A 25,310-nucleotide genomic window follows, 5' to 3' on the forward strand; every position below is an offset into this window, starting at 1 on the left:
ACCATCAGAAGCAGTATATTTCTGTAGAATTTTGATCATATAGAGTTTGACTGTTTAATAGGCAGCAGCCTGTCCTCTGTATCCTACAGATTACAGTTTTCACCAATGAGTGGAGGAATGTTTGTTTCAAGAATTCAGAAAGGGGGGCTGATGAATCTGCCGTAAACAGACCAACCAGCCATTTCCCCCTGCAGTGCATGTCTGCAAAAGCAGTGCCAGCATCCCGGAGAGGCTTGAATGGAAGCCTTTCCTTTGCCACCAAAATTTACAAAATGCTTCCCACTTTTACTGGCACAGCTTGCCCTTCCCTTGGAATGCTTTCTGTGGTGCGTTGAATTTAAATTTGGCTGAGTCCTTGTGGTTTCTTTGCTATACTGATATCCCTTCAGCTGGGGCTGCAGGCACTGTACAACCCCACAGAGCTGCCTACTGAACAGGCTTTGTTATTTAGATGTCAGAGTGGAAGACAGCAAGCAGACATTCTGAACATGCTTGGTAAGGAAAGCTAACATTTTGACAAAACTCAGCTGTAATTTCAGAAAATGTTCACTTGAACCCCAGTACAAGCAGTTGCCTGATTAATATTATGAACTTTACATTTAACGAAAGGGCATTGGTAGAACCCAAGTAGGCCAGCTTTCATTAGGAAGGAGTTCACTTCTCTTGTGCAGTGATCTGTTGAAGCAATTGTAACTGCATAGCATGGAAAGGCCATCATCTCCCATATAAACATTTTTACAAAGAGCATGTGAAGAATTAGAAAGCTAAAGCAATGTCCTTTCAAATAAAATCATTCCCACCAAGTGATTCACTACCAATTTCACACCCAAGACGTAGGACATTTGAAAACCTTTAAAACCATTCTGTTTCTAACCCAGTGAAGGTAAAGTCTTTTAAAGTAGTGATGTTGTAGGTGTATTGTTCCTAAGAGGTGTCAGGGTTTATGTTCAAACTTGCACCAAGTTTGTTTTTAAAGTATTTTTTTCTGATTATTTTTACCCTAGAAGATACCCTGAGCAGAGTAAGTTAACTGCTAGACACGAGGGGAGTCAGTGTGGAGGGAGACAAAAATAGTAGAAGTGGGGGCATTGAGTCTGGGAGAGTTTGTTGTTCTGCCTCACCAGCACAAAGGTAGGGAATCAGGGTGGGGAGAGAAGATGACAGAAAAGAGAAAAGAACAATCCTTCACTTTCCAGTGACAAAATGCTCCTTAATGTCTGTAATCCTCAAATTTTAAGGTGTTTGCACAAAACCCTTATATACACACTTTCTCAGAAGAACATTTTCTTCTGTATTTCTGCTTCCAGCTGACCCACAGATACAGCCATAGAAACTAAACCAGGCTACTCTGGAAGGTATGAGGATATCTGAAAATTTCACTTGACATTTACATTTTTCAGGGGTGCAGTTCTATTTCTTTTCATTTCCTAACACAAAACATAAATCTTTTCCAGTATTGGTGTTTAATTGAGATTTAAAAAATGGATGATAACTGGTTGCACTTAAATGTTATAAATTGTACTGAGTAATTTGTAATCTGAAAATTGGAATGAGAAATGCTAGTGTCTTCTACACAGCATTACTCTCAATATGGTAGAACAGGATTTTGTACCAGCAAAGCATTTCTTTGTTCCCAGTTTAACCTTATGGAGTAAACCCTGTAGTCTCAACTGCAGAGTTAACACACACCCAGTCCCACTGAAGTCTAAGGTCCCAGTTCAAAAGTAACATTTACAAACCATATTCGTTCTCTTGCAAATTGCAAGAATTTGCTTTTCAAAATTTAGAATTCTGGTATATTCCTTCCTCTTTTCCATGGGTGCATTCTCAAGGCACAGGAGCATATCTCCTCAGAATTTAATGTGTTTTTCTGGTGCTGCACTTGGAAGGAAGAGCAAATTATCAGTGAGATTTATTGTGAATTACTTTGTAAACAAACTTATTGAGTCTTGCTGTGCTAAAGGATGTGTGTGCACCTGTTTGTTTAGGAGAAGGCATGGTATAAATCTGGGGTTCATAATTGATTGCTGCAGTAAATGTTGTCTTTAAAAAGACATTTGATAGAAATCCCTATGATCAGTCAGTTGAAGTTAGGTTAATTTGAAGTCTAATACTGTCCTTTTAAGAAGAAGATAGTAAGGGGTTCTGTACTGGCATTTTTAAATATATGTACACAGTAACCTGAACCTGAGAATACCAGGGAATGTACAGTACAATATAGTACAGACATATTTATTAATGAACAGGTTTCCTGCTTTGGATTAAACAAAATCTCTGGTTCAGAAACTTTTAAGAATAATAATCTAAACCATCCATAACCTCCTAAGTATACATTCTGTTAAGCTTTGCAGCTTAGTAACACTCCTCCTCCTTTCTGCTGTTTTTAAGTTTCTTAGACCTTTCTCGTTCTGGGTTTCAATACGTTAAGGCCTTGGGATAGATATTTTGTACACACCTGTACCTTAATAGATATGTGCCCACACTTTAATGTATTTAGCCCAAGTCTTTGAAGCAAAGGGTGACTGATTTCTATATTCCACCAGGATGATGGGGACCTATTTCTGGCTGGAACCTCTTAGCCTAAGAAATAATAATTCAAGGCCACTGTTGGCCTTTTCCAATTGCAGCAGTAAACCAGATAGTTCAAGTAAAAGAGCAAGCTAATTGATACTCTTTGAACCAGAGCTTACGATGTGTTTTGCAGTATCTGTTGTTTTTAGAAGGCCTAAAAGCAACGTAGTTTTGTTTGGATGCAAGCAAAATTAAAAATGCCTATTGGAGATCTTAAGGTATCCTGGTATTTAAACTTACAGTGACTTCTCAGTAGCATAAAAATAGTCCTTTAGGAAACACATTCATGTCAGCCACTGCTAAATCTGAACAGAAGGTGAACTGCTTTTAAGCCTCTAGAAATACATCCCCAATGCTGGCCAGCTTTAACAACACATCCAGGAAATTAAAGTTGATGTCTGTCTTATCAAGAAGGAACAAGAAAGGTAGGAAGTCATGAGTTTTTAGAGGTGAGCTAATTCCTTCTTGCAGTTAAAGGGACTGAGCAGTCTGCAGCAGTGGCAGTCTAAAAGGAAGAGAGGTGGTTTCTTGGATAAAAGAATGCCAAGGCATTAAAGTTGGTGGGTAAAGATACCAGTGCCCTAAACTCTACCTAAAACCTAGTAAAGCCCAATGAAAAGCCTTAAATATCATATAGATCTAATGAGGGGACTGTTGAATTCACACAACGCAAAATATTGAATGCATTGACAGCATCTTCTTTGTCTTGACACTGGCACAGACAGTGGTGGAGAATGGAACAGTCTAGAGTAAACAGCTCACCCAGCCAACCAAGTTCAAATAACAACAGGTCAGCTTAGTCACCTTGCTGAGTGTGGCACTAAACTTTCTAAAAGACACAGTTCTTAAGGAGATAAATGCTTTCATTAGAACAATCTATCTATAAGGCTCTCAAGTGTCAGGATTTTTCCAACACGCTTGCATCTTACACATGCAGTCAGGCTGCCATTCAGGCATTTAAATGAAAGGATTATATTTTCATGTGACCAGCACCCATCAGAATTATGTTTCCCCTGGGGAGTTGCTGTCCACTGATCTATTTTGAAAATTTGCATCCCCATTTCATTTTATGTGCCTGGTTGGAAGATTTTGTGTGCTGAGCATTTTTGCCAACTCTGGAGTCTTATAACAGTAGTCAGCTTGCAGTTGAGAGAAAATATTTGCATCTCATAACAGAGAAAATGTGCAGCGAGGTTTCTTCATGTGTTAAAATGTAATCAAGTTTTTAAGTTAACCCTTTTTGTTTCTTTTAATATTTTCAGGAGTCAATTATTACAGCAAAATCAATAATAACTTGGGAAATGGCATCCTGCTCCCTGTGTCACTTTGGCTTACCTCAGTCCTTAGAAGATGAAGATGGCTGGGGAATCTGAAAAGATCATTCAGACCTTTGATATTCATGCAAAGTATTGCTTCAGAACATTTGGAGACTGAGTGATCACTATTAATGAGCCTTATGTTATGTGGCTGTGAAAATGGTATAGCCCCAGTATTGGTACCAGAGCTTACAAGGCAGTTTATAATGTGCTAAAAGCTCATGCTAAAGCCTGACACGATTGCGAAAGACATTTGGACAAAAGAAAAGTGGCTTGTGTCTATAGCTCTGATCTGAGATTGGTAGAACCTCTGTAGCACATCAAAAAACAACTTTAGCTTTTTACCCTTTACCTTAGATGTTTTTTTCAGGACAATATTTACTGATGATGAATATCTAGCCATCATGAAGTCTGATATTTTCTGCAGTGCATTCAAAGCAGGGTTACTTATCAACAAGGCTTCCAGAATTCACTAAAGAGGAAAAAAATGTCATCATGGGTACTGCTGACTTACATGCTCTGACCTGTTAAACTTAAGATCAAGAAAATGCAGACAAGAGGCTAAGTGTTTCAATGGACTGTGAAGCTGAATGTGGCCTGTTGCAAATGGGAGTTTATGGTTGCCTGTTGTACCACGGGGTTTGCACTGGCTTCTGTGTTACATCAAGGAGTGGCTCACAGGACCATTTTACCACTCTTAGCTGGCCAGTGAAGAGATCTAAGAAGCCAGTGTGTAATATTGGTGATTTGGGGTTTTTGAGGAGCCCATCTGGATGGCATAAGACATTGTACAAGATATAAATAAACAAGTCACCATGGGATTCTTAATTTGGTTTTTGCATGCTGGATAGAAAAAGTAGAAACCTTAGTGTTTTCCTATTGCCTGTGTACTTGATAGCTATTTTACAGTTTGAAATGACACACCAGTGTTATATCATCTTTTGAACTCCAGAAATGATCTTTCTGATGCCAACAGTAAGGTTTTCCTGGCATGCAGCTGCTCCTGGCAATGGGACGTGCAGTGACTGCCAGTACCAAGGGGTTAAGGAGCAGTGACAATAAGCAGATGCTAATGCAGGAAAGATATTTTAGTCTTCTCATTAAAATAAGTCATTTCACTGTCTTCATGGATATTTGCACAGTTTTGCTTTTCCATTGTTAGTCATAAAAGGTCAGCTCATGGAAAATTAAGTTAATAGGGTCAGTGCAATTTGATGAAAACTAGTTTTAGTTTGTAGCTTAGAAAAGAGAGAGGGTAATGCATCTGATTTTATGGGCTTTCTTACATCTGTTATGAATAAAAGTTCTGCTCTCTTGTTCTAGGATACATATAATAACCCTATAATTTATATCACTGAGAATGGGTTTTCCCAAAGTGACCCTGCACTACTTGATGGCAGTCAACTATGGGAGTATTTCAGGCTGATTTTACAGGAAATTTTAAAAGGTACCATTTAAGATGATGAAAGATCAATTGTGCAGACTTAATATAATTTTACTTTGTGCTTATTTGCATTTGGCAATGACCAATGATTCTTGAAGCTAAAACTCATGTAAATCGGAGTGAAGGGATGTGATTAAAAAACCTCCAAACATGTTTAGCTGAAAGGAAAGCAACCAGTCTTAATTCTGCTCCCCCATTTGGAGTACAAACAGATGAAAAGGTGCTCCATAAGTACATTATTTTTAAACTCAGTTTTGTAGGGCCATAGTTCTTCATCAAGCAAAGCACCTACACTGATCTTCAGAAGTACTTATTATTCATACTTTTCATTGTGAAGGATGCAAAGTTGAGTGCACCTGAAAACCTGACCATTGCATCTCATAATATGCTTACAGCAGAATACAACCTCCCATACAAAATGATTTCCTTGTGATAATTTATTCCTGTACGGGGCCATAACATCATTGTAGCTCAGCTTCTACCTTTATGTCAGGATGGCCAAAAGTGTTCAGTACTGGTGAAGCTATTTTTTTTGTCTTTTTAAACATGCTTTGCCATTAGTTTTGATGGAAAAAAAGTTAGCCCAATTTACAATCTTCTGGAAATTCCTTCCTTACCTTCCTTCTGTTGGTAATATACAAAGAGTAGATCTTCTAACTATGTATCAAGCAAACTATATTTTAAATGCCAGTTCATTTAGATAATAGCTAGTGTCCATGTTATATTTGCCCGAAGTGACTACATTCATGAATGTCATATGTTCAATAATTTTTTGTACCCGTTAGTCCATCTTTATATTTCTTTTTTTTTAAATTTTGCTGGTTTTATTCTTTATCCTTAATTTCATAGAATCATAGAATGGTTTGGGTTGGAAAGGACCATAAGATCATCTAATTCCAAGCCCGCTGCCATGGGCAGGGGCACGTCCCACTAGGTTGCTCAAGGCCCCATCCAACCTGGCCTTGAACACTGCCAGGGATGAAGCATCTACAATTTCCTTGGGCAGGTGCATCACCTGTTCAGGTGCATCACCACTCTCACAATAAAGAATTTCTTCCTTATATCTAACCTGAATCTCCCCTTTTTAAATTTAAAGCCATTACCCTTTGTTCTATCTCTACATGCCCCTGAAAAAGTCCCTCTTTTCTTTTAAAAGGAACCTTTGCCATTTGTTCAGTCCAACAAAGCTTTTAAATATGTATGTTCCTTGACTGTAATCAGTTCAACCTTACGTAAGTTTAGTTACATATGCAGTTGGACATTAAGTTGGATGGGTGTTTATCATTTTATTCAGTAAAAGGCATGGTGGAACATTGGTTGAAACAGGTCCCTCTATGCAAAGATAAAAAAAAAAAATAACAAATCCATCAGCTGTAGGGTACTCTCTGAAGAAATGCCAATAATTTTATCCCCATGTAACGTCTCTCCCGCTACTTTGAATAAACAGTTTGTTAGGGCTGCTCTGCAGATACTGACCCACAAATGGGCAACCCATTTCAAGTTTTGAGCTCAGATACCTTGCAAAAGCAAGATATTTGAAGATGTTCGCTTTACTCATTGCTTAAATGCTTAACTATTTATTAAGCGTTACGTGAAGCAGAACAGTTTAATTGCTTTGCATATAGTGTCTACAATAATTTCTTATCTTTTGAACTAACTTTTGAAATTATTAGTACAGACTCATTCATGCAATGAGCTCTGGGTCAGGACAGGGGCCTGTGTGAATTCTGCTGTGGGATTTGGGCATGCCTACTTGCTTTTTTTGTCTGACCAAAAAATAAATATGCATGAATACAAAAGAGAGTATATCTACAGCCTGTTACTGCACTTGTTATTAGAAATATTTTAATATGTTGTAATTGGATTGATATATCCTTATTTTACCTTTTTGCATTAAGAACTCTCCTAGCTTTTAGAATACATGCTTGCAATGATTGGGTTAATTTTGTGAGCCAGAATTTTCAAAATAATAAGGAGCTTCCCTTTTCAAGATCTTGTGATTTAGAAAGAGCTATGCTCTACTACTCTGAAAATCAGAAGCTTCGATGGCTCTAAAACTAAGTAGCAAGAATACTTGTGTCCAAAATGCCTAAAATTTTTACTATCATTAGGACTATTTAAATTACAAGATTTTGGAGGGCAAGAGCAGTCCTGAGTTGGTACAGCAACCTTCACCAACTAAGACTGTGATCATGCAGAATGGATAAGTAATAAAACCACTGTATGTTACCCTTATGCTTTATTTTTAGAAAAAGATTTTGATGCTGTCAGAGAATATTGAGATTTTTGTTTTTCAGTCAGTTAATAAGATCAGAAAGAGCAATGTAAATGTGAACAAGAAAATAGAGAGTGAACAGCATGCAGCTACTATAAATGCATCACATTACAGCTATTATAGATGGAAAATAGTTTTTAAATGGGTACAACTGCTGCCATGTTGCTTCTGCACTATATGAATAGATAAAAGCATCAATATTTTAATAAATGTGGCTATACATATTTAGAATCTTTACAGAGCCATACGTGTGCATGGTGCTTTACAGATAAATGAAAATAATGTCTTCTTACCCTAAGGAACTGAAAATCTAATTGAGATACAATGCATGAAGAGATGACAAACAGAAAGCTGGATGAGAGGGAAGAAGAGAACATGGATCAGAGTAGTGAAATGCTTTTTACTATGGCTGCTCTTCGTTAATTTTATGTATGTTTAGGATGACATCTAGACCAAAGATCAAGGCTGCCAATAAAAAGGTAGTTGAAACTACTTATTTTTGAAAAGCAGAACTTTCTAAAAGAGAGAATAGATTTTCATAAAGTTTCGTATGGAGGAGAGCAGGCAAAATAATGGATAAACTATTGCCATAAGCAGCTGATGGAGAAAAGCAATGAAGTTATTCCGTAATCTGGCTGGTAGAAGATTAGTAATAATGTTGATAGGGAGGAAAGAATGAATTAAATTAATTTTATGTTGCAAGAAGGAGGCATTGGAAAGAGAGTTGAAGTTGGTTGGAATAAAAAGTAAAGAAGATGAGGATGATGTAATATGATATAGGCAGAGGCAAATAGGAGGGAGATGAGCAGGAATAAATGTGAACAAGCAGGACTAGATTTTGGAGTAAATAGAAAACATATGAACATTTAATTTGGAGTCAGCTAGGTGGTCAACAGTAAAAAATGCAGAGCAAATAGGAGAAATTACTGTGAGGAGGATGGGATGGTTAAAGCTTAATATTCAGATAGTGTTAATTTTCTCCTTAAATATGCTTGAAAGAAGCAGAAATGAGATACAGAGAATGCTGACTGCAATGGGAAGTGTAGAGCAGAACTAAAATTGGAAGTAAGCAAGGTGGTGCATTTAAGGGGATTTTTTAAAAATGCACATTTGGTTAAATGCAGTCCCTTCTGGACAGCTTATTTTGTCCTTTTTTTCCCTCAGATTACTAAGAGTTGTTATAAGACCTTTTATATATTGTCATCACTGTACACTTTGACCTTGCTCTCATGAACTAACCATTTAGTCTGTGTTGTAGTTTCGTACTAGCCTGCTTCTGCTGCATCCCCATGCACATAAAACAGTAAGGTTATAATGCAATACTGTAGTCCATGAAAATATGATATATTGTTAAATTAAATATGGATGTCATAATGTGAGCCCCTCGGGTCAACTATAAGCTTGAATGTTATTGAAAGAACTGCAGAGGCAGCTCTGTTTCTTCATTGCTGCTGACAAAAATGCCTCTACAAATAGAATACAACAATGCAGACATATTAAGGAGTCTCTGAGATGTGCTGTCCGTGGCATAACATTGCCATGTGACATTTTCAAGAACTATAAATACATTGACTGCATTATAGTGTAAAAGTTAAGAAGCTTTGCAGTAGTCACTGCAGAAGTGTTAAAATGAAGATGGATTTGTTGTGAATACTGAGGGATTCCAAGCTTTAAAAAAAACCCAATACAAACAAACAAACAAAAACCCCCTAGAACTCCCTAAAATCATAAAGCTATAGCTAGCATAGAATGATGTATTTATCAGATTTTTAATATAGTCTTAAAAGGTCCAGAATACATAAGTATGATTCCCTAACGTTTTAGTTAAATGCCAGTTTTATAACTTCACATTATGGTAAGAAGTCACATCTAATTTCCTAGGGAAGATGTCTGAGACCACCTCTAGGCAATAGAAATGACCACTTTGTAGCAGTGTTTTCTTGCTACTGAAAGTTTATGTCTAATTTTTTTTCACATTAATCCTTGAATCTGAATGTTTTAATCTGCAAAAATGAGCATATTTTTTTTCCAACTCTTAACCAGAAGTTTTCCAATGCAAAATTATGAAGAAATATTTTGTTTCTCCAAAATGCTCTGTAATCTGCCTTCAAAAGTATCTTCAGTGAAGATAACAAAGCACAGTTGCATGATCGTGTTGGGAAGATTTCTGCTGGAACCAGGCTATAGGAACCTGGTCAGTACACTGACAGAAGAGGATCGTCTCTCTGAATCAAAGGTATGTGAGTGGATTTCTTGCTTGCCACTGTTTTGATTTTGATTGAAGAGATTAACTCAAAAGCACAATTATGCAATAGTTGCTAGATGTCTGCAGGCTAATTAGATGGTTCCTGGGAAAAGGACTGTAGAAGGCACAGGAGCTTTGTGTGCAGTGTTAGACAAAGGTCGCTAGGCTGAGTGGTGCAGCAAATCGTTCAAGTTGTTGGGAATCCGGATGTAACCAGCATTTCACATGCTCGTGCAGTACCTGAGATGTGCTTTGTTTCAAAAGTAACTAGCCCCCAGCCCCCAATGAACTGTTAGTTTTCAAAAGCTTTAGCAACTGCAGCACAGGAATAGTTCCTTCTCTATAGTGGAGAGATACTGTGTGGGAGGTTTTGTGACTATTAGTCACATCAGAGAGGATAACCTAAATATTTAGGCAGTGTGGATGCTGTAGTGCTGCTGGACAGCTGGTGATGAAGGCTCTTCTAGAACCCATTTGGGGTATTGCTTTTGTTGCAGAGGATTTGCTTTGCTTAGGTAGAAGTACTACTCCGGTTTTGAAGCAAAATTCAGCTTTGCTACTAGTTGACTCAGTTGTGAAAGCAAAGGCTGGGGATATTGGTAACTAACCAGACTCTAATCTCCAAATCATATCTATGTGGCCAGAAAGTTAGAGGTAACTATTACTCACCTGCACATTAGAGATTTCCCTGGGAAATGATTGTACATATACAACATAATCCCAACACCAGAAGTAGCTACTGTAGTTTTTTGATTCTGCCTTTTTATTGTACAAGATGAAATATAATGGCAATTCCACCAAAAAAAAAAAAAAAACCAAACAAAAAACCCCATCACAAATAGAATGTCGGGATTTGGGCCCTAATGATGAAAACACAGACCTTTATGAAAATTGTGAGTTTAAATTCATCGGATGTTGATTGCAATAACATCATTCGGTTTGATAGTTCTACGCCATATGCTTCATTTGGAGTTACCTTTCAGAAGAAAATGTACTGAATCCACAGAGGTACATCATAAAAAATTACTGTGCTACTGCTGTGGCTTTGACACAATTTTTAATTTAAATCTCCCCTTTTTCAAGATGATTTAGTTTTAAATAACTCAGGCCCATTATGTGCATTCTAAATGCCTTTTCTAGGATTATATACAGGATCACTCATAGCAGAAACTAAGTTAATATATAATACAGTTTGGCTAAGCTTTTCTATACGGGCACACATCTTTCCTGGAATTGAGAGATAAGTCCAGTTTATTAGAATATACATCTGTCTTTAGATACCTATCACTTCTTAGTCACAGATTTTTATTCCAGAAAATGAGATTTTGCATTTTAATATACAACAGGAAACATTTCTCTTCTTAGGCCAGAGCTCATTACCAAAAATATTATGAAAATTGGTTTAAAACGTATTAGAAAAATAGTAAGAAAACTACTAAATATAGGAGTGCTGGTGCAACTTTTATCTTAAAAGGCTCGTAAGTGGTGATTCCTGAGTATTTCCCATTGGAAGTATTCATGCCCTGCTTCTCACTTTCTACGTATCAGCTGTTGATCATTTAAGTCGATGGGCCTGTGATATGATCATACTTAACATTAATTTTACAGTTACTGAAGAATGGATCTTTTTCAAGACACATTTTTAGCAGTGCAAATCAGAGAAGGAATGAGAAGAGAACCTTAGCTAGGGTCTACTATATTTAAAAAAACCCTGTGTTTTGAAGTGCTTTGATGGCTCATATAATGCTATCCAACTTCCAAACTAGTTATTTTTCATGCTGTTTCTGTGATAATAATAGCTTATCATTTGATTTCATGGGAGTTATTGCCATTCTAAAGGACTGAAAATTATATAAATGCAGCTGTACGGGGAATATTACAAAGTCAAATGAAGCAGTGTCATTGCAGTTCTCTGTATATGCTGCTACAATGTCAATATGAAAGAAATCATATTGATCAATATAGCAGAGTATAGGAAGTGATTTGATAAAATGCAGACAATGCATTATCTATTATAAAGCCTTATTAAATGAAGATGCAACTTTCAGACTATAACAGTGCATTGAATTTGAACTCACATATGTCTGGCTGTTTAAAGCCACTGCAATTTTTCCTGAGCAAGTATATGTTCTTTCAATACATTAACACATACATTCAATATGACCTACTTTATAGTTGCTGTGGGAGTTTGCCTTTGCATTTTTTGGTAGCTCTCTCTGTTCAGATTCTCAACCACAGCATTGCATTAGTTTATTTGCATTGAAACAATTTTGCCACGGAATCTCCCATTTTTATATAAAGAAATACTTAGCTTCATTACACAGGGAGTGAAGTATCTGATCTCAATTTTAAACTAGGGAAATTGAGGTAGCACAACTTCAGTATAATTTAGCTAAGGTCAAAAAAAGCAGATGGGATAATAATAGGAATAGTACCTGGATTTTTCTGCTCTCCTGTTCTCTCTATGTGCAATGTCACATTTCTGCTGCTAACAAACACATTTTGAAATAAACATTCATACTAGAGAATATGAATATGTACATGAATGCACAATATATCTCCCAAAAACACTAATGGGAAAGTCATCTACTGAACTCATATAGTAGTTGGAAATTAAATACAAAATGTTACTATTTCAAATGTAATAAAGATGCTTATCCTTAGTGAGGCAAGTCTGATGTTTGAACAGAAGATTTTTGAGGAGTTAATAATTCTATTACATGGTGGAATAATTTGCCCAGAAAAAAGGTGGGCAATTATATTTCTGGGAATTGAAACATCAAACCATCAAATAGTAAAATAAGTACAAGGCATTATTCCTTTATAAGAAAGCTACATGTATCTGGATATAACACAATTTAGAATATATAAATTGGGAAAAAATGGCTTTTCCTTCTTCGTGCTAGAGTTAAAAAAAACCAGCTGCATGATGTTTTCTAGTCTTCCTTAACAATTTATCTTCTGGAAGAATTAAATGTAAGAAAATACAGTTCTCAAAAGAATTAATTTTATCATATACATGAATGCTTGGGAAGTGTTTACTTTTCCATTTAATTTTCTTACAATAATGTAACAATTAAATATATTTTTCTTGTTATTCCCTGAGAGGATGAACCCTCTGTTTGTATCACTATTTTATTTTTGAAAAGTCACACCTGAAAGTAAAGACCTTCCTTATATTTATAGCAATTCTGTGTTCTAAACTCAAATTGTGCATCCTGGCACATTTACACAGTGTAAAAGTGACTTGGAAGCATCATAATATAGTGCTTTTTTAACCATCTTGCATGGGAGATGAAATCTGGAGTGAAATGGATTTGCATGACAAGTATTTGTTAGTGTTGGGCAAGGGGTTAATTGACAATTAAAGGAAAGAAGGAAATTCCCTGTAATGGCCGTTTGCAAAACAAGAGAAGAATGTCTGGAAAGGTTCCTTCTCCTGCATCCCAAACTACGTCTTGTCCGTGTTTCAGTTATTAAAAAGCATTTAAGATATTTCCATGTTAGTCTTCCCTTGTTCATATTCCCTTGGTAACACCAGTGGGTTGAGCATAGCAAAGACTTTTAAATTCCTAGAAACTATCTCCTCTGCTAAAGTCTGATTTTTGTTGTTGATGTTCTTTGCATTGCTGAATTTATTGGAATTCAGACAATGGAATGATAGTTCATATGGATATTAACAGCGGTTATGGGACCTTTACTAAAGGGCTTGAGCAACAAAGAAAAACTTTTATTTTCAGAGAGGATCAGCTTTAGGCCATATGTGTCTCAGTTATTTGAATGTTTATTAAAAAAAAAGTCAGATGTTCAAACCCCAGCAACAGTCCTTTGCACTCTCCCTTCTTGGACGTCTAAGAAATTACATGAAGCAGTTTACAAGAGTGTTAAAAATGACATGTTTTTAAATATTGTGTATACTTTATAATCAATTCTTACTGATTATTTGGATGATTTTAAGAAAAAAAAGCAAAACAATATTTGTGCTACTGTGAATACACTGTCAGCACTTACAGTGAAGAGCTCATGCAGTATATCTTCTGCGTGGGCTAATACCTTCACAGCAGTAAGTAGGCTCCTGCTGCAACAACTGAAGCTGCCATGCACTCTTCAAGTTTATTCCTCAGTCACCATGCATTGTAGAAATCCAGTCTAAAGATCATAAAGGAATGAATAAGCATGGCTGAATGCAAAGCCAGATACAAATGCAGAGAGGGGAGAAGAGAGTGTTTTTGGCTTCCACAGCTTCTGAAAGTCATTCGAAAGCTCCTTGGACTTGCATGCCTTTTGTGTCTGCAACTCAGACTGTCGCCTCTGATCTCAGCAACCAGCTTTATGCTTGTCTGGCAGTCTTTTTCTCATGAGCTATCCCAGCAGTTGTGATCAGCTGGGTGCATAAGTAAACAGTTCCTAGGTTGTACATCCAGCTCTTTACTCAACATCTTTATAAGTTTCTGAAAAGGATCTTTCACCAAGAAATGCAATTTGCAGAGCCAGAGTGAGGGAAAATCATCAGTCTCCTCTCTCAGGCATTGACTCTGCAGGGTGGGCATTAGCTTGAATACTGGATGTGCATCCTGAGACTTCAGTAATTTTTAATACAGGTTACAACGTCAATTAGGGTCACAAAATCCCTTTTCCATTTGTATTCTTTTTATTGTTGTAGATTTTTTCTGTTCTTATTTGACTGTCATGGCATGTCTCTTCTTTTTTTATTCCCTGCTTGCCTTACCCCGTTAGTCTTATGTTTTCCAGCAGGCAGATGCTGATTCTCCTCATCCATGTGTAATCCCAATGAAATTTTCATTTTCCATATTTTATAGTCTGCTGCTATTCACCTTTCTAAACACAGGTGATAGGAGTCCAAGGGAGAAGAATTCACTAACCTCCTGGGGAAACTAAAAATGATCATAGCCTAGCAAGTCAGTCTTTAAATGTCCTTTGCCCATTCCACCCTCCCCTCTGCTACTCTTTAAGTATTTAAATCTGCCCCCTACCAGTCAGACTTCCTCACCAGATGGTGCCTTCTGACTAGCTCTGCCTTTCTTCAGAGGATGAATAAGTACAGCAAAGAGCCTAAGAAACTGGTAAGACAGCTACTGGAATATTTCATCAGTGCTAGTGTCCACTTTTTAAAAAGGACAGTGAAAAATGGGAGAGAGTGCAGGAAAGAGCTGCAAAAATGATTTGAAGGCTGGAGAAAATGCCTTACTGTGGGACTCTAAAAAAGCTCAATTTGTCTAGCTTATCAAAAAGAAGATTGAGAGGTGACTTGATTACAGTGTACAGGTACCTTCATGGGGAAAATATACTAGGTACTAAAGGACTCTTTAGTCTGGTAGAAAAAAGTATAAAAAGAGCCAATGTCTGGACATCAGACAAATTCAAATGAGAAATAAGACACATTTTTAAACAGTGGAAGTATCAAATATTGGCACAAATTATCAAAAGCACTGGATTCTGCACCTCATGCCTTCACATCAGGCTGAACGTAGTTTGGAAGATATGCCTTAGCCAAACACAAGTTTCAGACACATTCCAAGGAAACTAGTGTGATTTAAGAGCCTGAGGATAAAACTAGATGATCTTATGATCCCTCAGTTTTTAATTCTATAAATTTAAATGTGCTGACTACAATCACTGTCTATGCCTCATGAAAACTAAGCTGGTGTGAGGTGTACCCTTGGAACATTAAAAAAGGAATGGAGTGGTCCAGAGTGTATAATTTTAATATTTTTATTATTTTAAGTTATTATCATTTTTTAAGTCAAGACAATTTGAAAATATAGCTCATTTTGTAAAGAAAAGTCAAGCTCTTTCTTTAGGAAGGTTTTTAAATTGAATATTTATACTTTCCCAGAATCTATTTGCGCTGCATTTTTTCTGGCTGAAAGAATTCTACCCTTCTCACACCATAATTGCATTTACAGTATGCTTATTGTCAGTGAGAAAACCATCCAAGATTTGTCCAGAAAAATGGGAAAACATTCCATACTAATGCTCATTGGTTGTTCTCACTCTTGCTTTTCTCTGAGAATCATTATCATTTATGCAGACAGTGATAGGATTTTAAATGATGTAATCATATATAGGTGTGAAATGGTAATGGCTTTATTTTTAAAGATAAAGATTTTTTAAAAGGTTAATTATGTTCCACAAATTGTTTTAAAAGTAGAATGTTAATATTATTGTAAGACTCAGAGTTGGAAAGCAGTTCTCCTGTCTAATATGTGTCATTTAATCCCAGCATGCTTCCCATTACTGCTACTGTTTCCAGGTGCCATGCTAGACAATTTCTCTCTTTCTTCTGTGTTTATTCATATTACTGAGGTAACCGTATGTCCTATTCTCCAGCTATAGACACTACTTAGCGAGGCCATCCATATTTATTGTTTCTTTTGGTCTTAACTCGTAATTTATTTATTTTAATTTTTTTTTTTTGCCTCTTGATGACTTTCGGTTTTCTTTCAGCTTCATTCAATTTCTCACTGTGTCTCCAAACAGTCTCCGGTCTAGGCTTGCGAAGGAAGAGTGGCAAACATATCAGCCCAATGTGGAAAGCAGAGTATGCGACATGGCTTAGCTGAAGCAGGAAGTCAAAGGTCTCAAGAGTGTGGTCAAGGCAGGTTAGATGGAAAGGAGAGGTGAGGAGAAGGAATGTGGCAGCAATGAACCTTGGCTACAGAAAAGCTGGAAGCTCTGTTCTAGCTATAATGAAATATTAGGCACGGGAACCTTATGAGATTTTAGCCACCTGGATCTCAAGAGGTGAATTCTCACACTCCTCCATGGTTTACTGGTATTCTCTCTCTTTACCACCCATATAGTGGTAGCAGCAGCCATCTTTATCTCAACAGCTGCAACTCTGCCCTTCTTGTTTCACATGTGCTTCTCTCTTCACATCAGTAAAAAAGTGCCCCACGTCAGTGCAGTCTTTCAGTCTAAACCATTACCTCTATTTTCCATGGGTCACGGACCTTCATGATCCAGCCTGGACATCCCCTCCATGTGTGCATTTTCCAATGTCATAGGCTATCACCCAGAATTTTATAAGTATGCAAAAAGTAGTTTATCCTAGACAACTAGACAGCAAGGATGTACAGAAAATGGGAAAATAGATTCCCTTTCCTTATAAGGTGGGTGGGAAAAGCATTATAGTTAGAGTCCTTAATTGAACAGTCCTTAGTCACAAGAATTTTGCTGACATGGCAACATGCTGTTACCAGTGAGTGGGGAATGATGGTTTATTTGTTTCTGTGGTATCAGGTTTTGTTACTATTTTTTTTAAGTCAGCCATGATCAGAGGCTCAGATGTGTATGTGCCTCTTTGCTGGCAGTCAGTGTGAGCCTGTTGCCAGAGCTTGTGCCTGGTTTTCGTTTGTTCTGACTAAGTGTCTGAATAATATAGACAGTGTATTCTGTGCATGATCTGTAACTGGAGGTGGCAGTGTTCTGCTACATCCTTTCCATAGTCAGTTTTAGTCATGGAAATTCCATTTTAATTCTCTCAGTCTTAATCTATTGCTCTTAAATAAGTAAAACGTACACATGTTTGAAAGTTGTAATAGAGAGGATTAATATAACATGAAAAATGTCTTTACTTAAACAAAAAGGTTTTCCAGAACCTTAGTTTTATTAATCTATAACCAATGTTTATGAATTACATACAAAACATACTGTAGGATAGCATCAGTTTTGTGTGCAACAAGGGCAAACCATGTTCTAACACAGGAGACATCCCTCTTTGCCATGGATAGCTGGAAGTATGAATATGCTGCATAGCTGCTACAGTTATGCAAAAGAACTCAGAAAAAAAAGTAGGCTAGACACTGTGAAACCAAACCCTTGTTTTAGACCCCTACCAGTTACAATATAGCCCTGCTCCAGAGGTGACCTCTTTTGTCTTTTTGGGGGTGTGTAGTGGTTTGCTTTGTGGAGCAGTGGACACTTTGAATTTGATGAACTGTGGGAGGTTTTAGAGGAGCAGAGGACTGGCTAGAGATGAGTGAAGGAGAGACTCTGTTACAGCATTCTGCTCCCTTGCACTGGTCACAGGTGCAAAAACTGAGACTGTATCTATGTATTGATTTTTTTACCAGCCAAACCACTGTAAAACAACAGAATATCGATCTATTAAAGAAAATTATCTATTTGAAGTATCTATTCTCTTTTCTAATTCACAGTGTACAGAGACACCTATTTGCCAGAGAAGCCTTGTATATCTGTACTTCAGCCACCAGTTTGCACCATCTGGGTATAAATTTAGCTCATGCCTCCTCCTTAAAAATACCTAAATACTGGTTAAATCCTCCACTCTCACTTCCCAGATATACTGAGTGGGTTGTGTGGAGCCATTTGAAACAGAACAGCTATTAACAGGCAGAGTTGGATTTTTTTCCCAACTAGCAGTTTGTTTAACAGGTTTCTACTGCAACTCCTAAATGATTTCACTTAAAAGGACACTGTGAATGTTAATTAAAAACATTCATTAGGGTTTTAATAATTCCTTAGAGGCTTTAAACACAAATTTTTTTCTGTACCAAAAATGTTTTTCTTCCTGTCTTAATCTATCTATTTTGGGGAAGCCAGTGTCTGTTGCTGGACTGTTAATACTCTTTTCCTCCTGCCCCTACCTTTCTTTGAGAAACAAAGTATATGTTTGATTGGTGATGAGGAAAAATCACACTCAGATTTAAAGTGTTTCTTTTACAGTGAGAAATTGGAAATCAGAATTGAAATACAGTCTTTACGTCAGTTCAGACCTAGTTGATTAGAGTGTGGTTTGTGTAATGTTGGCTACATAGGTAAGCATGATATAGTAGATCAGTAAATCTGTCCTTCTGTTACACCAATACAATCTTGAAGTTTCCATTAGGATGGTATCAGTATAGCTGGGACAAAATTTTCTGATTTCCTGAGTGTGTATTGATCATTTTGGGGAGTGGTATTGTTAGTCATGAATTGTGGCCTGAAGATGTCCAAACATGCCACATAAGTGAAATTCAGGGTTCCTGAGTCAATGAGAGGATTGCCATTAAAGTCAGTGTAACCAAAATGTAATTATAAATAAATATATACTCCATTTAGTAAGAGGTCCTAAGTCCCTTCATCATTCACAAAAGGGAATGGATTTTGAAATCTTTAGGTATTTTTTGACAGTATTTCCTGATTCTTTCTGCATATTTCCATATAGAGAAATAGAACTCAAATATTTGGACTTCTGCAAAGTGTGACAATTGTGATGCTGTATGGCTGTCGTCATGTCATACTTCTGTGTTAGCAACTGAGATCATCACTTATATTACTGGAATTTTGATTTCCTTTTTTGGTCTTTTTCTTCTGCTTTTTTAGTTTATGCTGTTGAAATCTAAGCTTCAGTCTAATCTTATTTCATTGTTCAGGTCAATTTTTTCCCCTTTGTGTTTCCATCAAATTTGCTAACTTTGTCCAGGTGTGAGGCATTGTGTTACACATGGTACTAAATTAATGTTCTTTTTTATTCTTTTCGTTATTAAACATCTATTTAAATCCGTATATGTCACTTGCCTGTAAATTTCATTTGAATGATTGAATGCTTTTTGGTAGTGAGACAGATTCTGTATACTGTAATATGCCAATTCCAGAACTTTTCAGAGAAGTGTATTTCAGAGTTTTCATTCTGTGGTCTATGAGGAATCTTATTTTTTGAATAAGTATTGATTGCATAATACAAATGTAGAAGCCTTCTTTTTATTCAGAAAGAATGAGCTTGGTTGATGATGAACAGAAGTATTCATGACAATCTGACATGAAAAAAGTACCTTGGCACCTGCAACTCAGTAATTGTTGATGTAGGGAATAGCCTTGATGAACAAGTTTTATAACAAATAGAACAGGAGACAATGCCAAAGGAGAATAAAAGTCAGAGAAATTTCAATTCAGCCCATTGAGAAAGAACTTGGGTAAAATTTAGGCAGAGGAAATGGAAGAACACTGATGCAACATCTAAGGAAGCTACAGGGAGTCTAGCACAAGATGCTACAGAAACAAGGCTGGACAGGCAGACAAGCAGATTTAAGAGTCATTAATGCTGGAAAATAAGTGGGTCTGGGATAGTTGGCATAGACACCCAGGCAGAGACTGGGAAGAAGGAAAAGGGAATGATGACAGAGCCTTGGGAGGTGCCCACAGAGGCAGGGGAGAAATAGAGGATCCATCAGCAATAACTCTCTAATGCTGTTAGCCAGATGAAGAAACAATAATTTAGTGTCACATAAACCTAAGGGCAGGAGTTTCTTGTGGAGTAGTAAGTGGCCTATGGTGTCAAAGGTAACAGAGCTATCAAGGAAGAATGAGCACAGAGAAATGACCCTACAAGAAATAGGCACTTATTGTGAAGGATGACAAGACAAATTAGATATTTGGCAGTATACCTAGAGCAACTCCTTCAGCTACTGTGACCACCTACATTGGCAGAGTAATTAGAAGATCTTCCAAACACGGTGATAAATGGTGTGATAGGGCAGGGAGATCTATGCCTATTTATAAAGTGCCTATCATCATAGTATCCAGATATCACAGCAGCCAGTTAAAGTAGTCACTATCCAGTAGTGGAATATTTTCTTCAGTCATGGTTAGGTTAGATGTGTTTGGTATAACAAGATACCCCAAATAAGCAAAATTTTGTCAAGCATGACAAAAGCAGGGAAGGCCTTTCTACAGTGATGTACTGTTCACATCTTCAGGAACAGGAAGTATTCGTCTTTTATAGAATTTTGTAATGGTGACCCTCTTCCTGAAGAAAAAAAAATAAAATGTCTTGAGTAGCCTGTGCAGACAAGAGCTGGTGCAAAATTTAACTAGCAGTGTTAGAAAATCGTGCTTAGGGCTTAGAAATAATGAGCTCCTAATGTGTTTTTCTAATCAAAGTATCAGCATGAAATTCACTGTATTTGGAGACCATCCTATTACCAAGGCAGCAGTGTATCAAAAGTTCACTGTGGGTATTACTTTTGTGTCTCATTTTTGAATTAGATTTTCTTTTGCTGATCCCTTTTAACAGCTTTAAGTCAAAAGCAGTAGAAACAAGAGAAAAGCAGTTTTTATCATATCTGTTCCAACATCCTTGGACCAACAGACATCCCTGTCAGTCTCAGTTAGCTTTCCATGCAACACTGTTTTGAACAGAGGTTTGATACACAAAAGGTTTTTTCCTCAAGATTTAGGCACATCATAAATCAAACAGACAACATGATGGGACTTCTTTCCGTATTTAGTCTATTGGACGCAGACAGGCATGCACTGTAGGTTTCTCAATGGCTTATTTTCTCACAAAAGCATAATGTTGTGCAGTTCAGATATTACAGCAGGCTTTTCTTGGATTTTACCCAGGCAATGTTTTCCTGTCACAAAAACAGAGCCATATTTCCACTGCTGAATCCACATAACTTTATCAGCCATGGCCACAGTGGTGTTTTTAAGGACTAGTTTCTTCTGTTTCTCCCTCTGCCTTACAGTAGCAACATCCTTTATTCTTGAGAGATAGATTTTCTGTGTTACATTTTGTTAACAAAGTTATGCCTATATGTAGTTAGTGACATGCACAGTTACGCTTCTAGGAACACGGAAGAGAGGAGCAGATTAGGGGATTTTTAATCTTCTTAGTAAAACCAGCCAAAGGAATCCAGGTTTTCTTCACTTAATTTTTGCCTGGTTTTCATTACCCAGGTTATATGAGCATTGTAAAGTTTCATGCAATTTCTCTTGATACTTTTTCCAAGAAAATCTCCAAACAGCTATCCAGGCAATTGTTACTTGATCTTTTTTTTTGCTAGCTTTGTCTCACATCCACCCTCATATTTATGTAGACAGCAAATACAGATATGGCCAAGCCTCTGACATATGATATGGGGGAGTGTAATACAGTCTGGTATTAATGACAGAACAAAGATCTGGAGGGTTGCTGAAAGCTCTGTAAACACTTAGTTATCCAACAAAGTCTGCACCAAAACATATGTAAGCACAGAGATGTCAAGTAATAATGTGGTTATACTGATTTTCTTCATGGCATATGTGTATTACTTAAACAGCAGTTTGTTAGTTACGGGTCGTATGGAGGCTAAATCATGCATGCTGCTTGTGTGGTGTGCTGCAGAACGTAGCTAGGAATCAGCATGTAGCCTTATTCTTAATATGCACACAATGCACTTCAGACAGGGATGCCATAAAAGCTGTCATGTTGAGAGGAAGTGTGAAAAGATCCATTAAAAAATATCTTAAATTATGTTCTTTAGTCAACTTGAATTTCATAACACTACATCATTGCCCAACTTAAGCTCCCAAACCAACCCTTACTTGACAAATAATTTAACTGTATGGAAAGAGGAGGAAACAGTGTCTTGTAGTCATTAGCTTAGAGGACAACGGTAGAAGGATTAACATTGGCTGGTTTTAATAGACCAAGATGAAGGAAAGGGAGAGACGTTTAATGCCCTACTATAGTCCTCCAAGCCAATCCACACCAGAGCATGCGTAAGTGTAGAGAAGGGGAGTTAAACAACCTCCTTGAGTAAAATGATGTTATGTTCAGGTCTGCCAACCTTAACTGCCAGTACCTTATTAACAGAAGGGAAAGACTAATCCTCTAGATTACATTCATGAAAAGACAGGCTATAAATAGTAAGAGTTCTTTTTTTGGACATTGACTCATTTAAACTTGGAATATAAAAATGTGAACCCATATACATGCCACGTTTGCAATTATGTGTTGTATTTTAATTCCAACCACTTCTTTTGAGGTTCTCCAACTTACAGTATGTTTTGTGTGATCCCTCTGATAACTTTGATAACATGCTTTCCCTTCCCCAGAGAAATCCTGTGAGAAAGACCAGCAGAAAACTGGAATAAAAGCCACTCTTTGAAATGCCAGTATGGTACCGCTGTACTCATAGCACCAGCAGCAAGTCACTGCCCTGGCTCCTCACTTTCTCTGAAGGAACAAGGGAGATGTCTCTCAGACGAATATCTCAGGAGCATTAAATATTATGGAGCACCAGCCTAGATTAGGGCTAGTCCAAACTAACCCAAATTTTGAAAGGCACAATCTAAGCTGGAATAAGCAAAAGGTTTTCAGATAGAAGCAATGCAGGAAAAGTTCATGTTCCATCCCTGTAAAAATAATTAATATAGATTCAAATTTTCTGTTAATGACCCCTTGCTTTGTCACACACTTATGCTAAGAGTTTCACTGGAGCAGAAGCTGCCACCTCCTCACAATGGAGAGAAAAAAGTTGAAGTTTCTTTTTCTTTTTTTTGTTTTTAATGAAAAGGATTTATAATAAGAAAAATCAATGTGAAAAGACTAACTTCCTAGAAAAAAAAATCACATAGCTGTGATACTTAGATTAAAACCAAGTTTTTTTACCATGCTCGCAATCTGCAGCTGTTCGCATAAGACCAGAGACTTAATATTTAAGCAAGTAAGGTAGATGGCTTTGTTCTCTTCTTTTCTTGTAAAGGACACGTGTACTTTACGTGTTCCAGTGTTACATCAAGGTGCTCTCCTTGAATTGAGATTTTTTTTTCTCCTTTTTGCATATGGGAGTGGAGCAAAGGGAAGGGGAATAAGAAGTAATATTTTGCTTTTACTTTGACAAAAAGCTTTCATGCTTCATCTTTAAAGTGCTTTTCTAAGACTCAGTGTGCCAAGTATCCTGCATTTTACAGATGGGGAAGAAACTAGATGAAAAATAAGTACTTTATATTCAGATCTTACACTGATGTTTAATCTTACAATTGCTCATTCTTTTCAAGTAGCTGGCACATGTCACCTCTATGCAGTTCAGTTTCTCAGGATCTAGGAATCAAATGAGCTTCGAGCTGCAACAATATTTCAATATTTGGCCAGCCTCTGTCATAACGTTAGCTTCCCGACCTTTGATAGAACTGATGACAAAGTTGGTTTTACCACCTACAGCTCGAGGTTCCTTAGCAACAATTACTTTAGAGTGGTGCTGTGATCAAGATTAGGCTACAAAACTGTGATTTACTCATCTCATCATAAAATGTTCTTTTTTTTATCCTACATTTTTGTCTTGTTCTTTACTTCCCCATCTCCCACACCCCCTTTTAAGGCACTTCACTTCCAAGAATGTCATCAACACCATACCTTTTTCTGTTTAGTTTTATGACATTTTTTAAGTTTGCCTTTCTTGGTGATTTCAGCGTTAGGAGACCCACAGTGGACCATGTAGCCCATGCTGGCAATGATACTGCCTCTGCATACAGGAGATCGAGTGTGTGCTAAAAGCACAATACCTGTTAATGTAGGTATACCCAGTATCACTAAAATGCAGCTGTATTGGTCCCTTAAGGCCACCATCGTCCTGCACTTCAGAGAAGCTCTACTACATTGTTCTCTGGGTACTTCAGCTAAAGAACCAGATCATAAACTTGCAGCCAACATCTGATTTTCACCGTGGTTGTATGCACACAATTTTTGAGCAAAGCTGGATAGAAGAGGATCCTAATAGTCTTCTTCAGGAAGAGGACAGAAACAAAAATAAAGCTTACCTGAATATTTATTAGTAACTAATCATTACCTTATCTGTCTTTACTATCTGTTTTTCTACCGTTTAAGCAGTTAAATCCCAGTAAAGGCCTAAAAATCTACTTTCATATTCTTTTTCAAAGGCTGCCTGCTTCATTTCACATCCAGAGCCTTAAGTATGTATATACGTTTTAAATGGAGGTCTCCCCATATGTATGTTTTCTGCTTGTGAGGGATGACATTGTTGTTGGAAAGCCAATCGTATCAATTACTTCTGGTGGCAGTCAGAACCCAGCATCTGCATTTCTGGAAGGTCAGAGCTTCAGTAGCAACCCCTTTATATCATACACAAACCCTCCGGGATTGACTATACTTATGACACTTACTATCATAAGGTGTCGTAAGTGTCATATCTACTTTCACTTCGCCTCTCATCTTACTGTTTCAATTATTTCAACAATAACTTTTCTCACCTTTCCATTGTTATAGCCCAATGTATATACAAAGTATAATAGCAAGTATTCTGCTTGCACAGATGATGACTTCCCTGGAAAATGCAATGTGATGTACTTCCATTCCCCTGTTACTAAAAAGCTAAAACTTGTTATCAGATTTCCAAACCCCACAACAGTAATACATGCAAATAATATGAAAATCAACCTATACGACTAAGGAGGGAGCTAAGTATATTTTCATGTTCATTGGGATTCTTTGCGTAGTGCAATCACTGAAGACTTCCAACCTTGCTCCTAAATCAAAGTCACCTTGAGCCTTTGTTAATTTTCTGGCAAAGAAACTGCTGTAAGTGGCTTGGTTTAGAGAGTAAAAATGGCCATATCAACACATTAAACTGGATCTTCTGGAAAAATTGGTTAAGGTAAATAGTTGTCTTTTTTTAACTTTACTCGATAGTTTTTTATTTTATTTCTTGTTCT

At 37.0% G+C, this 25,310-nt stretch overlaps 1 protein-coding gene across 1 annotated transcript in view; it reads left to right on the forward strand.

Annotated features, from left to right (window-relative positions):
* Positions 1–5,334, forward strand: part of LOC104411292 (cytosolic beta-glucosidase-like) — a gene marked incomplete at its 3' end in the record, with an annotated part of 38,284 nt that extends 32,950 nt beyond the window's left edge. The window contains 7 exon segments of the mRNA XM_010021678.1: positions 3,834–3,891; positions 3,893–3,935; positions 3,937–4,040; positions 4,225–4,306; positions 4,308–4,413; positions 4,479–4,558; positions 5,214–5,334. Coding sequence (XP_010019980.1) covers positions 3,834–3,891; positions 3,893–3,935; positions 3,937–4,040; positions 4,225–4,306; positions 4,308–4,413; positions 4,479–4,558; positions 5,214–5,334 — 594 coding nt within the window.
* Positions 5,335–25,310: the final 19,976 nt, after the last annotated feature.

This window comes from Nestor notabilis, unplaced genomic scaffold, assembly GCF_000696875.1.
Source record: "Nestor notabilis isolate BGI_N333 unplaced genomic scaffold, ASM69687v1 scaffold309, whole genome shotgun sequence".
NCBI classification, from domain to species: domain Eukaryota; kingdom Metazoa; phylum Chordata; class Aves; order Psittaciformes; family Psittacidae; genus Nestor; species Nestor notabilis.